The following is an 18,409-nucleotide window of genomic DNA, read 5'->3' on the forward strand; positions in this document are numbered from 1 at the left end:
TTATTGTTCACTTGATAAAAATGTAAAAAACGAAGTGTGGATTTATTAATTTAATAATAGAAATTAAAAATATCAAATGAAATTCATTTACATATACTGAATGAGAAGTATAACTTCAGTCGCGTGTACAGTACATGTGTACACACACTCTTTTTTTCACTATATTTTTAAAAGATACAACAAAAACAAATTTTTTAATATCCGAAACCGAAAAAATCTAAGTCGTTTGTTTAAAACCGTGGTTTCTTTGCCCAAGGTTAGCCTAGGATAGCCCAACTCTTATTTGCGGGGATCGGGTCAAAATTCTGGCTTTAAAATTCTGCTTTTTAACGAAAATTCTGTTTTTCAAAATTCTGCTTTTTTTATTCTGCTGTTCAAAATTCTGCTTTTTAAAATTCTGCTTTTCAAAATTCCGCTAGCATTATACTTGAACAAAAAAATTTTGCCAAGAAAAATAGAAAAATACACCTCATTAATGTAATTCAACATTGGTACTTTCATACATTTTTTTGTTTAAGTGTCGCAAATATTTTTAAAAATGCATAGACTGACTTTCTTTCAAATAAAATCTATAACTTAATTGGAACCGATGTTGTTGATACAAAATATTCGTTTTCTTATTCAAATTTTTGAATATTCATCTTTATTTGATAAATTAAAAAATTTTGAATTATTTTCGGAAATGTTTAGTATATTTAAAACCTTTTCTTTATATTTTCAAATATATTCATTTATAAAACAAAAATTAATATGCATTTAAAGAATGACAAATTATGTAGGTCAAATAAGTAGATAATTTTTCAAGTAGATGATTTTACAGAATTTTGCAAACAAATTAAAAAAGGGTTTGAATAATGTTAAAAATAGCGCGCTTTTTAACATTTTCCAAACCCTTTTTTAATTTTTTGCAGAATTTTGAAAAACAGAATTATGAAAAGCAGAATTTTGAAAAACAGAATTTTGAAAAACAGAATTTTGAAAAGCAAAATTTTGAAAGCAGAATTTTGTAAAGCAGAATTTTGAAAGAAGAATTTTGACAAAAGAATTTTGATCCCGGCAGAATTTTGACCCCAAGCCTTATTTGTGCTATCCTACGTTTAGTTTATTATTAATAAATTATAGGAGCATTACTTTTTATTAACCTCACAAAAAAAAAGTACGCATACACCACAGTGAACTTTTTTAGAAAAAGTAAATCCACTGGTGTGGGCTGCACCTAAACTATTATTTATTTGATTTAAAATTCTTACTTGATTGAAAGTAGTTCATATAAGTTCATATAAGTTGATTTGTTTCATTTTACCTTAAAAACCACAAAATGCAAACAAATTTAAGAGTGTAAAAATCATTGATTTCTTGGTTCGTCATATAAACACCTAGAAAAACTACATTCTTAGTATAATATATCCAAAAATTTGGAAAAAGTAACAACAAATATAAAAATGGTGTGTGAGGTGATTTCTTTTTCAAAACATGAATACATTTTCTTAGACCTCTCTCAACTAGCCTTGGTAATTCCAACAAAAAAACATCTCTTTTTTTTAGTTAGCCCAAACCTTATTTCAAAAATTATGACAAAAAAAAACTTTTTTTAAATAACCAACCTGTTAAAAATCAATTTTTTTTTGCAGTGTAAAAATTGTAAAAAAAACATTTTTTTACACTACAAAAAAAAAAACAAATTTTGATTTTAAGAGATAATATGAAAAAAGTTTTTTTTTTTGTCATAATTTTTTAACTAAGTTTGGGCTAGAGAAAAAAAGGTGATGCAATTTTTTGTTATTACCATGGACAATTGAAAATGGTTTAAAAAGTACTATTCATGTACCGAAAAAGTAATCACCTCGCACAGCATTTTTTATTTGTTGTTACTTTTGGAAAAAAATTGGATTGATTATACTAGGCATGTAGCTTTTCTAGGTGCTCAGATAGCAAACCAAAAAAATCAATGATTTTTACACTTGAAAAAGTATTTGTATATTGTGGTTTTTAAGTTGAAATAAAATAGATCAACTTAAGCTTCTACTACAGTTTACCACATTCAATCAAGTAAGAATTCTAAGTCGAATAAATAACATTTCGGGCGCAGTGCCCACAACAGTTTATTTACTTTTTCCAAATTATAAATTAAAAAGGGTCACTGTGGTGTATGCGTACTATTTTTTTTTTCTAAAAAATTAATGAAACTAGTTGGCCTTTATAAACAACTATATTTAGGCTGCCGAAAATATAGGTTTTTTTTCGTTTTTTTTTTCGGTTTGTGATATAAAAAAAGTTGTTTTTTTTTAATGGTGGAATAAAGAAAAAAAAGTTTTGCTATCCTGGGAAAAACCAACAGTTTTTACACTAAATAAAAAAATATTTTTTTTTTGTGATTTTGGAGGTGAAAAAAAATAATATAATTTTAGAACTAATCCTAGCTAACCTTGGGCAATCGAACCAGGCAGATTAAAAAAAAAATAGCATTTGGGGTTGCCAACTTCACTTAGCCAAAAGAAGAACATTCAAATAAAATGAACTCAAATAGTACAGGTAAAATACTGCCGTACTAAGCAAAGGGCGTATGAGCCAAAAATCCAAATTTGAGTTAAGGGTATATTTGGCTTCCTGAAATAATGCCTCATTTATATGTTAACTAAAAACATCGCATTTCCAATTTCAAGTGGCTCAAAATAATCAATGAAGATGAGCACAACGGTATTACTCCGCTGTATTCCCTAGTAGAAAAATGCATTTTTTTCTAACACTAGAAATTAAAAAAAAAACATTTTTTTAAGCATTTGGGAAGCTTGAATATTATATTATTATAGTTTAAAATAAAATATATATATTTCCTATTACAAGTTGCTCAAAATAACTTTTGAAACTGAGCACAAATACAATTCTCAACTCTTTCCTTTTTCAGTTAAATGCATTTATCTCAAAACTACAAAAATGGATATGCGCCCTTTTTGCTAAGCACGGCAGAATAGTACATAAATCAACAAAAAAAAAATTGTAACACTCAAAAACTTGGCAAAAAGTTTGAATTTATTCCATTTTACTCCTGATATACATAAATTAACTATATAACCAATATTTTACATTTTGACTAAAATAATGAAATAATATATTGATTAACTACCTATTAATTTATTATTGCGACTAGGCGTCAATTTTTTTATTATAAAAATCTTTAGTAAAGGCGTCATGCAATTTATCTTTCGTCTTTAAAAATATGGTATAGGTATGTAAATTTTGGTTATTGCTGTTAGTACTTGTTCAATTAGGACTTTTATTAATTTTCTAAAGAAATTCAAAAACAATTAAAGTTTACCAATCAGCCCACTTATATTGGGAAAGATAGTTTTCAAACCCTATTTGTATTGTTGGACAGGTACCTATTGTTTGCCTGCCAGATCACAATGAAAAACAATTAATAATAATGTTCCATTTGCCATTTACTATGCCAGATAAAATATTAAGATTATTTTTTTTTTAAATTATAAGTTTCTGAAACTCATCAAATAACTCTCTACGGACAACGGACATGCCATGTTTTAAATGCTATCGATTCAAGTAATGAATCATCCAGCTATCAGCGAAAAACCTCATGTAATACTCCAACGATTAATAACGCTGTCCGCATATTTTATACTCATCCTTTATTTAATAAAATATTTTTTATCTCCAAATCATATCTACATGTGTATATGTATTTGTTTTAGAATTGTCTATTCCCATCAGTAATTCCAAGTATATATATAGAACAAATTTACATGGCACATACTACATTTTTTTTCTAACACTTTTTGAAAATAACTAAATATTCCTTTGGTAATATAATCCCCATACTCTCTCTCGTTTCTATAAAAAAAAAAAAAACATAATAAAATAAAACCTTTGTTACATATGTATGTAGATAGGATTCAAATCCTTTACCATGACAACTTTTCGCTGTTATAGTGTTTGAATGTTCACAATGAACTCAAACTCAATGCAATAACGAAGTAGCACAGAGTAGTTAAAGCAGTTAATTTTCCTGGTATTCCACTTTTTTGTGTCATTCCTTTTTTAATAATCCCGCACATGTTGTAATCCATTGATCCTTCCATTTGTTATAGATTACATCCACCTCTCCAACCTCCAATTACCTTTCATGCACAATATACCACAACCACACATCGTCATATACAAAATATAATAAAAAAAAAATATCTCGAAACCAATTTTTATCATTTTTTTTGTTGTTGTTGCAATTTCTTTTATTTCAGCCACATGCAAAAATCCCCTCGGTATGGAATCCGGTGCTATTGCGGATTTTCAAATCACAGCCAGCTCAGCACATGACATGGGCAACGTTGGCCCCCAACACGCAAGGTAAGTTATTTTCAACCCCCAAACCAAATCTCCCTTGTTCATGATAGGGTAGCGGTAGGTGTGTACGAGTAGGTGCCCATATCTGATACCTGCACTAAAAAGTTTGAAAGTATTTTCACTCCGAGAACAACTATTTGAAAACCGCATGGAATTTTCATTGTCTCCGCACGATATGATTTTTATTATTAAAATGCAGGACATATTTTACACAACCAGCATGGCTGATGTTGTAGCAGAGAAAACATCGGGAATTTCAGCTCGTTCAAAAGGACCATCGTCGTCGTCATCATAACTTCGCATATCTGAGGATTTGTATCCATGAGATACCCTAATGGAATGTGGGCGATAAAATTGTTCACCTTTTTTTTCCAACCAACCAAAAAAAAAAGAAAGGACAGAAGAACGAATGCTCCGCGACGACGACGAAATTAAATCAATTTCGAAGTTTTCACTTTGATAAGAGGATTGATTTCCATACAAAAAATTTGAGTTTTATTCTTTCCCTTATTTCTCAATACCTGGAATAGAATTTCTTGATTTTTCAGTTCTTTTGTTTCATTTGGATTTCTTTTACCTTTTTTTTGTTTGTTGGGGAGATACAAAATAAAATTGCTAATTTTAAAAATTGATAAGCACTTTTACAACTTAAGGCCATTTCTGATGGTTCCAGGATACACAGGATCATAACATCACATTGTAACAGATTTTATTTATTTTTTGTTTTCTCGTTGAACTGCTCATGCGATGGAAGGAAAAGCATTCATTATTCATGGATATGATCTTTTCATGTTGGAGCATAATACGAATACGGCTACACCGCCAGCTCTCTTGAGTGTCTGTTTGTGATTGTGTGTATGATATGCCTGAGGCATATTAATTATGCTGCCATTTCTTTTCTTTTTTTTATATATATATTTTTTTTTGCTGAAAACAAAAAAAAATATACAACAGAGTAACTGACAAAACAGCAAAAATAAAATCTCAACGAACTCCCCCTCTCGTACTGTATAAACTGAAAATATCCCCAGAGTAGAATACTGCTTCTTCTTCGTACAATTGAAATAAAAGAGGAGCAGAAAAAAAAATCAAAGAAAATGTTATAAACATTACAATTCACTTAATTCGCAACACAATTTTGTGCCTCATCAAAATCAATATCCTTGGTCCCTTAACAAAGCGCATGACAGACGGGAGGACAGAACGGAGGCAAGAAAAAGAATCCATTTCTTGAACTTATGCTCATATTCTGTTAGAGATTGGAAAACAGGTAGGTAATGCAAATTCAGGGCCGCACTATAGATAATGAGGTATCTCCATGTTGAACGAAAAGATCGAGCAAGCATCCTCCCATTAATACTTGTTAATAATTTTATGACTCAGTATCGATTGAAAAATAAAAACAAATGGTTTAAATCCGTCGAAAATTATTTTAAATAATAATACCTAAAAATACAAAATGATTATTTTTAATTTCAATTTTTTTGGTTTTAGTTTTAAGGTCGATTAGCGAAATTTTCAGCATCTATGCGGATCTGGAATATAGAATAAAATGATTGGTATAATTGGATATGGATTGCAATTGAATCGGTCATTTCAAAAACAACTTAGGTCCAACGTTTTGATTTTTCCAGGAACCAATAAAAACTGTTTCATACTTTTCATGAAATGTAAAAAACTTTCACAGTTTATTATAAATAATTAGGGAAAAAATCCCGAAAAACTGTTTTGGACTTACGTTGTTTTAGCATGGAAAAGGATACGTGGTATAATTTAACCCAATATAAGCTCTTAAGCATGTTTTTTATGGCTTATTATTCAAAATTAATCATAAAAATTTATTTATTTACATGTCACATGCATTTATTTTGCATGTTTCATTATTTGTAGGGTCCATAATTATATTCTCTATCATTCTTATTTGTGTTGGGTAACCTTGTTTCTCTCATTGCAACCAAACAAAAATCTGGACTATTTGTATATTGTTGAATATTGTTGACATAAGCAGGACAATACAAATTTTGAACTCAACCAGATATAAATACACTTGTCATCAAATGATAACTTAATGGTTTTTACCCAGAAAACGCATCTACCGGTGCCGTGAAATAACGCCGAGCGAAATAACGCCGAATTCCAAAATTCGGCGTTATTTCACTTTACAAAAGAGAAATAACGCCGAATTTCAACATTCGGCCTTATTGCACTTAGTCAAAGTGAAATAACGCCGAGTCCCAACTGAGAAATAAGGCCGAATGTTAGAAAAGTGAGCATAAAAGCAAACGCAAGTTAAAGGGTATGTTCCCCTTTTTCTTATTTTCAAAGGCATATACGGCCCAAATTTATTAGGGCACAATGGCTCCAATACCAATTTGGGACTTATGTCCATCCCATCGAGGTATAGGTTCCAAAAAGTTTTGGCTCTTATGTGCGTCTTAATTATTCATTTTCCTAGATTAGTTTCAAGATGTGATAAAAACGTGGCGCAGGGACATAAGGCCCAAGGACATAACGCGCACTTTTTATTTATGGGAGTTATGTTCCACTTGAGTGGTCCGACATTTATATTTAAGAATTAAATCCCACTTGAGTGGGACATAAAAAAATTATCTCGCGAATAGGGCGGTCAAATTAATCACAATACAAAGATAAGAAACAAATAAATCCCACCTGTTTTAATTATGGTGGAAGGCAAAGCGGAACAAAATTTGCTTACATGAGGAATCTATTTAATTTTCAGAACCCAAACGCGAAGCGGAAAAAAATTTTGCCCACGGGAGAATCAATTTTGAGGTGTGAAAATAAAAATTCGCGCGAATTTTTATTTTCACACCTCAAAATTGATTCTCCCGTGGGCAAAATTTTTTTCCGCTTCGCGTTTGGGTTCTGAAAATTAAATAGATTCTCATGTAAGCAAATTTTTTTCCGCTTCGCGTTTGCTAAATTATAACACAAACATATCTTTGTTGTTTGGTATACACATAAATACAATAATAATACCCAGGACTTAGGCGTATAAACAGTGAAGTATGTTTAGAGGCTGGGGAGATGCTGTCCTGCTTTGGATACACTATTGGATAGGCGTATGTGCCAATAGGGTGGGACATAAGTGCAAAATCGAATTTTGTAACTATCCCAAATCCAGTTGGGAGATAATTTTAAAATTTGTGAATTGTTCGTTAGTGGGACATAACGCCCATCTTTTATTTGTGGGGGTTATGTCCAACCTGATTTTGACATAAGGCCCACAATTAATTTGGAACTTATGTCTTACTCAATTCGGACTTAAGTCCCACAAATAAAAAGTCCATGGTCCTTATGTCCCTTTGCCAAGAATATGGCATATCAATACCAAACTGACTACACGTGGTTACATTGAAATTTTTCCACTTAGCAGGATTTGCCCCACTAAAAAAGTGAAATAATGCCGAATCGGCGTAATTTCACTTTGTCATTGTGAAATAAAGCCGAATGTTGAAATTCGGCGTTATTTCGCTCTTGTAAAGTGAAATAACGCCGAATATTGGAATTCGGCGTTATTTCGCTCGGCGTTATTTCACGGCACCGCATCTACCTTTGAGGACCTATTTTCAGTAAGAAATACATTTTTGAAAAAAAAATGTGACTTAAGTGGTTTTTGCAATGACCGATTCAATTGGATCTATGAGATGTGAACACTGTGCAGATCCTAGCAGGATAGTTCTTGTGGTCTTGATTCGAGAATATAATAATTGACAATACGATTTTCTTATAGAAAAAAGTTACACATACACCATAGTGACCCTCGAAGTATAATCTAATTTAATTTAATAAAGTAACTAAATAGTGAAACAAGTTCAAGAATCTGAAACTGAATATTACATATCGGGTTTAAGGTGAACCCTTAATTAACAAAATTGCAACCAAAAAAACCGTAGTGTAGTTTTTGACTCTAATCCACGTGGAAAAAAATCATACCAGAAACTTGCGAAAAAGCGCTTAATGTTCGTAAAAATTTTCAGTTTTTTTAGGTTTTATAATAAAAAGTCTGCATATTATAGAAAAAGATTCTAGGTACAAGTTACTTAAGATTTTTCTAGAATGTTTTAAATGACTGACAAATAAATGCACTTGAAACATTAATTCACAGAAACTTTAAAGCAAACCATCCTAAAAAGAAGGTATTGACTGTAAAGAGCCTTGCTGACGACACCTTTTTGCTTTTAATAATTATTTTTATAAAAAAAAAAAAAAACAAAACCACTTCCGTGGATCTGGGTTTTATGGTTTTTCTCATAGTTTCTATAGCTATAACTGAACGAAATTGAAATGGGACCACACTTCAAGTACCAGCTTTGTAATACAAAAAGAATTATCAAAATTGGTTCACTTTGTCGTTTGTACAAAGTTATGAGGTAACAAAAAAAAAAAAAAACAGACGAATTGAACCTCCTTCTTTTTAGAAGTCGGTAAAAAAAAAACTTTGTTTACCTGAATACATTGACTTATGTGAAAGTTTAAGAAATATGAAACATTAATGGTTATTCATCTAGACATTTTTTTCAGGAGTACTTCCTCTTGTGAGGAATCGACATAGCTTTCAAGAGGATCATTGTCATGGAAAAGTGCATCTTTGCTTAGCTTTTGAACTCGACCGAAAAGTGTTGTTTCCTTTCATTCTTCCAAATTAATAACACGCACACACGAATGGTTGAGAGTTTTAAGTCCTTCATGTCCTTCAAATTTATTTTCATATCCAAAATCACCAAACAGAATGATGTCGCTCATAACGACCCTCTTCGTATTCTCTTGGAATTGATAAGTTGAGTTTTTGTTTAGTTCTGAAATTTGTTTGGCCATGAACTGCCCTGACCTACTGAGAAAAAATATTAAATCAGTGGAAAATATTGTTTTGAAAACTAACCTTCTCAATATCATAAACCCCAAGGAATACCTCCCTAGACCACAGTTGAACATGCGCATGGGTATTTCCGTATCAATCCTTAATAAAAATAGCATTCGGAGTCAAAGTTGTTATCTTTTCGTATTTTTTACTTGAGATAAGAGTACTTAAGTGCAGTTCAAGATTCGTAAGAAATGGAAATTGAGACAGGTGAAAATTAGACATGATATTACGATGATAGAGAGTGCGAGATTGGGGACACGCAATTCTGTTTTATTTTGATGAATTTCTTTTACAAATGTATTTTAGTTGCCGTTAAATTCAAAATATGAACAATTTTCGAAAAACATATTTTATGTTATATATTTTGAAAACAAAGTTCAAACTTTTTTTTTAAATCACTTTTTTGCAAATAATTTATACTTTTTTGATTATTTCTTTTGAATTGAAAGAAATGTTTTAAAATTTTTGTGTAGGGGAAGTGGGGGCGAGACCGCCTATGGGGGCAAGAGCATTTTTGTACTATGTTGTATGAAAAAAAGTAAAATTGGCAACACTTGCAATGAAAATATGTGCCTTTTGGTATGATCGATCATGTCTGTAAGTTTAAGTAAGTTCAGTAGACACGCCGAAGAGTTACGGTAAATTTTGTGATTTTTCATCAAATTGTTATCGTTCATGTGAAAAGTCAGTTGTATTTTAAACACTGAAAAAATTAAAATTTTTAACTTTTCATTTTTTTATAATAAAAAGTGAATATTCAAAAGCATTTTCTGTGAAAGAAGGAACCATAAAGATGCATTAAAAAAATTAATCTAGAATATAAGAAATGATATGACTGGGCAAAACCGCCCATGGGCGAAATTGGAAGTTCTGGTAGCTTAAAAAAAAAGTGAAAACGAAGTTAATCGTTGAATCCTTTTTGGAAGATTTAACGGTTAACTTCGTTTTCACTTTTTTAAGCGACTGGCACCAAATGATACTGTAAGTGAAAATTCTCAGGAAGATTCTACCTGCAACTGTTTTCTAGATAAGATTGGATTAAGTGAAAAATGTGTACCAAAAAGCTTGTGCTGGAGTGAGAACTAATGAAAATATAGCATAATTATGTTATTATTGCAAAAAGACTAGTTACATTTAAAATAAAAGAGACTTTTTTCAATACTTTTCATATTTTTTTTATAATAATGAGAGTTCCTAGAGTGGAAGAATGAATAAAGACTTTGTTATAGTTAAAATTTGTTTTTTTTTATTGATTTTTAAGACAATCAAACACTAAAGGGGCGGTCTTGCTCTTAATTCTTCTACAAAAAATAGTTTCTTGAAAAAACGGCTTTAACGATTTTGAGTTTTTTTTTCTAGAAATTCTTTGTAAAAAAGTTTGACAAAAAGTCAAATATCATTCATCGTTTGCAGGCCAAAACCTTTTATATGATGTTTTTGACAATATAAAAATTTTATTATTCTTATTAATTTTTTTTTTTTTTTTTTAAATTAAATTCAAATTATTCTTTTATGAATGTTAACATTAAAATAACGAAGAAAAAAATAACAAAAATAATAAAAAATTATTAAAATTATTTTTATTTTAAGTGGTTGAAGCGATTGAATATAATTCAATAAATTGAGTTATCATTAAAAGCCTTTACATTGGGTCCTTGAGTTTCTGCTGTATTAGTCTAAGAGCCCACAGCAAATTTTGGGAGTGGAGGTATAACCAAAATGTGAGTATGCAGTTTTATAGCCGTATGCGTTCTATGCGTATGCGTAAGTAGGCACTATTATATTATATATAAATATTCTTTATACAACAACTGATGCTATGTAATTTTCCTTAAGCCTGAAGACATCAATCTTGACGATGCGATCAATAGAACTCAAGATATAAGCTTTTTAAGCGGCTTTGTTTTGGAGAATTTTCTGTTTAATTTTTTGTTATTTTGAACTTAAAACTCTCCAAGAAGAGAGTTGATATGGTTAGGGTAAAAGCGGGTGAGATGGCATACCTTTTTTGTTTTTGTCATATTTTTCAAAGTAAACCACATTTCATATTTCTAACAATGCAAAAATGTTCTATATTCAATATCCAACGTATTGTTTGTTTTACAGAATTTTATATTTTAAATTTATATTTTTAAATTAATATAGAAAAAAAGTTAAAAAAAAAAAAAACAATCTCCCCCTATAGGGTGGGACCATTTGCCAAATTCATTGCACAAATGGTTGAACGATGTGAAGGAGTCAAGCACCAATGCATGCCATATAATAGATTGCAACTACTCGTCTTTTTTATAAAATTTGAACTTGGCTGAATTACTTAAAAAAAATATTTTGAGGGTGATATGGCACATGCTAACACTATTCTCAATTATAAAATTCTAGTATGGAATGCGCCATTTCACCCGCAAAAAACTGCGCCATCTCACCTTTTTTTGCATAATTCCTCTTCGTAAGCATAAGCACCCATAAAAAGCAGATAGAACTAGAGCTCAGATTTCACACGCAATGCATAACTTATACTCTCTTGTATGTATTGGTGTATCAAGGGCATCTAAGATACCAACGACTTACAAAATATCGGAACAAAAAAAAAGAGCGAAAAAAAAATTCGAAAAAAATCATCACATGATTTGCTTTGAATTTTTTTTTATTTTTTGTATCACAGATAAAGCAACGAATACTGGCTACTTCGATTTAAAATATTTAAAGAAAGCTAAAAATATTTTTCATACATTTTTAGACCAATAAATGTACAAGATATTTAAAGTGCGTCATCTCCCCCGCCCCGCCATCTCACCCTCTTTTACCCTAGTTTAAAAAGCTTATATCTTGATTTCTATTTGTCGTATCACCGTGATTGAGGTATTTAGGCTTAGGAGAAATGGCAGAGCATCATTCCTTATATTCAAAATGTGAATTTTTGCTTACTTAGCCTTCTCACATTAATTGGAAAACTCGGGTTTTTTAACCCCCCGAAAACCATATAAAGCCTTGATTTAAACTGCCAGACTTTCGAATACGTATTAGAAGGCATAAGGCTATAAAACTGCATACTCACATCATTGTATATATATTCTTATAGTACTCTCATGAAGTAGAATTTTCTGTTTTGCGTCGCCACCGCTGAGATCGCTAGTTTATTTTATGTTTGAACCTTATGCAGAAAATTGAAGGGCAGATCTACCAAAAGATGTCGCTAAAGTATTTTCATGGATTGATAGTACTATAGAAATATACATATATACAATGCCCACATTTTGGTTATACCTCCACTCCCAAAATTTGCTGTGGGCTCTCGGTCTATTATGTTTTTGATTTGATTTTACATGGTGAAATTTTTTTTTATCTTTTACATTCGTAAAAATACATAACTATACACATTTAAGCTGTTTAGTTTCTTGTGTTTATTCATATTTGTTTTCGATCTGTTGCCAATAACTACGCTTACTATGGTCACTCTTTCAGAGATGTAAGAAGGAACAAATTTATACGGATAATTTCACCTAGAATCTTTATTCCTTTGACAGAGTTTGGCAGTGCCTGCCGCTGTCGTAAAAGAGCCACTATCGGATTTTTTTGTTTTTTTTTTACAATAATAAACATGAATTGTAAAAAACATACATAAATAGGTACATAGTTTAATGTGATGAAGAAATAAAATCATACTTAAATCGATTTCAAAAGAGCTAACCCCAGTATTCAATCCTTACTCAAACAAAATTTTAACTGTTCTGTACATGAATTTGGCATGTGTGTTGAATGTTGACCAACATAATGTGCAGCTTAAGGATCCAAGATTTTAACAAATAAATTGAAAAACGTTATGAAACGAACTTTAGAAAAAAAAAAATCACTAACTTGCTTTTCATTATTTAAAAAAATTCAAAGAATTAGAATTGTGGTACTGGCTGTTGACTGTTTGATTTGAACTTAAAGTGCCTTTCTTTAAGTTTATGTATGTGCAATACAATACACTCCACTGGCACTGTGCAGACTATATCCATTCCCTTTTGGTCCTTTTTATTTTACCACCCATTTCTTAAATGATTGTAAATTTATGTTTACTTCCTAGGAACTAAGCACTTTAAATTCATTTATTAAAACTGCACAAGTAAATGAAACTAAATCCATCCCTGACGTTTCCCTTTCCTTATAAAGTAAAAGCATAAGACCACTTGGAAACACCAACCCACCCGACCGACACAGCGAGCGAAGTCAATTTTCTTCTTGCTTATAACTTCTGCAGCCTTGTTGTGTGTAGGTAAATATATTCTCTAACTCCAAGGATCTCCTGCAGGGCTCATTCGAAATTCTTTGAAATTTTTATGACAAAAAAGCTTTTATCCTCGAACATAGCCTTTTTATGCCAAACTTTATGGACAATATATTTTTGTTTGTTGGTACAAGAGAAAAAGGTAGGTAGGTAAGTTTGGTAGTTTAAATGCGCCCGTAGGGTTAATTGTAATGTGTATACAAATAATTATGACCATAAACGTGTTGTGACCTTATTTTCTGTCCTACCTTTACCTGGTAATATCCTTTTTTTTCATGTTTTATGTATATATTCAACTCGTATGTGTATAGGTATGTGTGTGAGTGTATGTTTTTATATGTTATTCTTTTTTGTTGTTTTGTTTCGTAATAAGTTATTTGGTAGCGCAACAGCAAGTCCCTCGAGTGGAAACTGATATGCGAAGCCATATCTGAGAGGGTAGTAAATTTTCTGTTCGACAGGACGAAAAAATAAATAAATATGTCCTTTGGCTTGATTCATGCTGCGCGAGAGAAAATATGGCGGATATAATTTATGATGATGGTCCACCTTCAGAATTATGGTGCATAACTAATAAAAAGTCGTGTTGATATCTTCGGAAGGAAGCACCACTATGGGAAATCCTTTGACCTGGTGACACCTGAGAGAAAAAATTATAATAAAGAAAACCAACTACGTGCTCTCATAAAATCATACGCTCTGTTTTGTATTTGTTATTGTAGCTCTCTTCCATCAAGAAGAGCTTCGAGGCTGTATTTTTTATACATATCTACCGTCTACCTACCCTTGCTTCAAACTTATATAGGTTTATGAAGCTGTTTTAGAAATTATTCATAGCTAGTTTTTGAAAGGTTGGTCTTTTGGCACGTGCCATAAGCTTTAGTCATCTTTATTCAGTTTTCTTCTTTAGTGTTTCTTTTTATATTCCTTATTCCGTTATTGGTACTTATCTTTGAAAATATACAAACAACATATCACATAGGTACGAATACCAGTACATAGCTACAACGTTCTTGCGGTTCTATAAGGATACATTGTTTACGAACCACAAGTGGATTCTTTGTGATTTTCTTGAAGAAATTGCTTGCTTGGGGCCTTCTTTGGTGCAAATAGTTTTTAAGGACCCACTCATTTCCACAGCTTGTTTGCTTGTTGTCAGAGGAATGAACAAAATATGAATTATTTTTGGTGATGTGGAACCGAGAGATTATTGCAATGAAGTCCCCTTGAACGTTTCTGGTTCTCTTTATCTACACCTACTTGAACAAAAGTCGTAATAACTTTAATGGAGTGTTTTGTTTTATTTTATTTTATTTGGGATGAACATTGAGGTAGAGAGAAGTTAATTTGTAATGAAAGAATCTTAGAAGAAGAGAAGGGAGCTGAGTTAGGTCACAATACAATGTTTATTCATTATTTCTACATAAAATTACATAAGAAAGGACTAAAAGTATAAAAGTGTCGTACGGTAGCAAAGGGTGAAATTTTATAGTCAACGAACGCTTTACGTGACATGTTTTATTACGTACTCCCACTTGAAATCTTAGTACAGTAGTCCCTCGATAATGTGAATTACCGCACGGTTAAAAATTCTGGAGTATTTTTTTAATACAGCTCTTGTATTAAAACAATTTTCAATACAAAAAATATTACATTTTAATACTTTCAAAATATTAAAATTGTTTTTAATCTTTTTTGTATTAAATTTCAATATTTAAGTATTAAGTTTACTACTTGTAATACAAAAATTATTAGAAAATAATCTCCGTGGTTTAAATTCTAATCTTGTATTGAATTTTAATACCGCTGTATTAGATTTTAATATTTTTGTATTATATTTGAGTATATTGTATTACATTTTAATATAATTATACTAAATTTTAATATAATTGTATTAAAATATAATAAAAATCAATTAAAAACTAATATAAAAAGTATAAAGTATAAACAGTTCACATAATAAGATAATAAATTCCGAACGTTATCAAAATTTGTTTGTCAAAAATGGGCACCAATCTGTCAGGTCGGCCTTTAATTTTTATATTTTAATCGCAGCAAACAGGAAATTTGTTTTTGTTTTAATTTAAAATGTTATTTGAAAAAACTATAAATTAAAAAATAACAAATTTCCTTATGTTTCTTCGCGGAAAATGGTGAATAATTGTTAACAAATTAGTGGTGTGCGTGGTTTTTCGGTTTTTGTGCGTTTTTTGTCGGTAAATAAAAGAAATAAGATTTACGGTATCTGACTGACATTGGTCGCCAAATTGTCATGTTTTCACAATTTGGCGACCAATGTCAGGAAGATATTACCTTTTTATGTGTACTGTGGACAGCAGCAGCCATTTTAAAAATGAAAAAAATCCATTGTCTGAGGTACCTTTTCTAAAAAAAATATATAATTAATATTTGTAAATTTGTACTAATTTGAAGGCGCTTTGTGTTTTTTCGAAGCGAAATACATACATTGCAGATAAATTTTGATCGGCAATAAGATTTTACATGCCACAGTTTGTGAAACAAATAAAATAGAGACAATTATATCACCATTATTATATTATTTATAATTAATATTTATTTTCAATAATGAATTTAGGAAAAGAATACATATTATTAACTTTGAATACATTTGGTATTGAATTGAAATATTTTTTTATTATCTTTTAATCAAATTCTTATTAGAAATTAATATGAAAAGATTAAATTTTAATATGCAATAATTGAAATTTAATTCATTTACATCCCTTTTAAATTCTAATATAAACTGTATTATTTTTTAATACAACTATATTACATTTTAATACATTTTTTATTAACTAAAAAATTTTAATATTTGTCTTGTATTAAATTTTAATACATTTCTGGTGTAGACCTATATGTAACCCAAAGAGTATTAAAAAATACTCCAGAATTTTTAACCGTGCGATAATGAGAATTTCTCTAAAATGTGAACAGCCAAAAACTTTCATTGTCATCTCTATAATGTCAATTTCGAAAACTTTTAGACTCTATAATGTGATTTTTTTTTGTAAAAGCTTCCATGTTATTCTTTTTCAAGAACTGGATAGAGGATAACTGTTATTTGTCTAGACATATCTTAAGAAATATTGAATGCAGCTACAAGCTGCAGAGTTCTGTGGATATCACATTTTACATTGTTTAGTTTTTGAAATGGAGTATACTCGTACTGAATTCAATAAATAGGTTCAAAAAAATATTTAGTGTTATTTTCATTTGTTTTAAAGATTGTTTTAATCAGTTTAATTATAACGAAAAAAAGTTCCAGTTATATGTATGAATCCCTCTAAAATCCGAAAACGCCTTGTTGTAATTAGTTCACATTATCGAGGGACTACTGTATTAGTCCAGTCAGGGGCGGATCCAGGATTTTTTTCTGGGGGGGGCACAAGGGACGGATTGGCAACAAAAATCAAAAATAACAGTTAGAAATAAAATGACGACTGACTGACAAGCAGCGAATTTTAACGACGCACAGTGCGGAATTTTGGTCTAAAACCTGGCCAAAAATATTTTGGCACATTTTCCACATCAAATAGGTACCAAATGACAAAAAAGTTATTCGGAAGGAAAAATTTTCATTTTCTTGTTACAGTAAAAGCCACTTAAGTGCTTACCTACTTACCTCCTGATTAGCCGGGAGAAAAAAAAATATAAAAAATCATAAAATTCATCATGTACAATCCTGTGCTATATTAAAGACTTAATTTGTTTCATTAAATAGTTCTTGAGAAATTGAGTAGATAAAATTTAGAAAAAAAATGTTTACGTTTTTTAATTGATTTTGTATAAAATTTTGCAATATCATGGACATATTTATACCATTATTTGATGACCTAGTAGTTTTAAGTCAAATACTTAAATCTTCATTCTAATAAATATTAAAGTTCTAAAAGAATAACAAAAAAAAAAAAACTGAAAAATACTTTTTCCCCGGGAAACCCAGTTTTGTTTTTTTTTTTTATTTGCATTACCTAAAATTTTTTTATATCTCAAGAATATTGTGTTCAAATTGTAGGTCTATTGGAGCCAAATTGACCAAGTTATGGATATTTTAATACTTCGCTTACGAACGTTTTAGTCCAGAGTTCAAAACTTTAAATCGTTCTCCCCACAACTAATGTTTTCAAAGCCGGTGCCCCTCATAACTTCAAAACTAATGCGCCTATTCTTTTGAAATTTGGGACACTATTTTTTTTTACATATTTTTAAAGGGCCCGACCCATAGAATCCGTTGCGTCCGTTGCTTCGAAGTTTTTGACTGACAGCTCGATAAAATACACACGTTTTTATGGGAAGCGACCCATAAGCGACCCATATCCTTTGACATTGGTTGTCAACAATAGATCAGTTCGATTTTCTGTTTCTGAGTGCACACCGGGGATTTTCAGAACTAAGAACTATGTTCTTCTCCGATTTTATGAATTGTGAACTTTAATTGTATATTTGTGTAGAAAATGTAATAAAAGTAACATTTAATGATATATCTAATAAATTATATCAATTAAATGCTCACATTCTGTTGTTGAGTTCAATTTTACTATGCCAAAGTCATACCTACAACTCATAATTTGTTATAAAAAATTGTTTTTAACTGAAGAGCAAGTACCTACAGGAAATCTAGTCGTTTTTATTTTATTAAAAAAAAGAACAACAATAATAGTTAAAAATTTCTTGCATCAGAACTTCCTTAGTGCACATTCAGCGATAAAATATCGAACACACCTTGGAATTTGAAGTGAGCTGTCAAAAAGCAATTCGTCATACGACGTATTCTATGGGTCACCCCTTTCTGTCCCATCCTTCAACTTCAACGGATGGATTGACGGAACGGACGCAACGGATTCTATGGGTTGGGGCCTTAAAGGTATCCCTGGAGA

General features: G+C 30.5%; 1 protein-coding gene across 6 annotated transcripts in view; it reads left to right on the top strand.

The window, feature by feature from the left end:
* Positions 1–18,409, top strand: part of LOC129914783 (discoidin domain-containing receptor 2-like) — a 229,691-nt gene that overhangs the window by 61,355 nt on the left and 149,927 nt on the right. For all 6 annotated transcript variants that reach the window (XR_008772248.1, XM_055994176.1, XM_055994174.1 and 3 more), the window contains exon 3: positions 4,254–4,359. Coding sequence is in view for 5 of the 6 variants with exons in the window: in XM_055994176.1 (XP_055850151.1) it covers positions 4,254–4,359 (106 nt within the window). In the remaining variant the exon portion in view is untranslated. The remainder of the gene's footprint in view (positions 1–4,253; positions 4,360–18,409) is intronic.

Source organism: Episyrphus balteatus, chromosome 3 (genome assembly GCF_945859705.1).
Source record: "Episyrphus balteatus chromosome 3, idEpiBalt1.1, whole genome shotgun sequence".
In the NCBI taxonomy this organism is placed as follows: Eukaryota; Metazoa; Arthropoda; class Insecta; order Diptera; family Syrphidae; genus Episyrphus; species Episyrphus balteatus.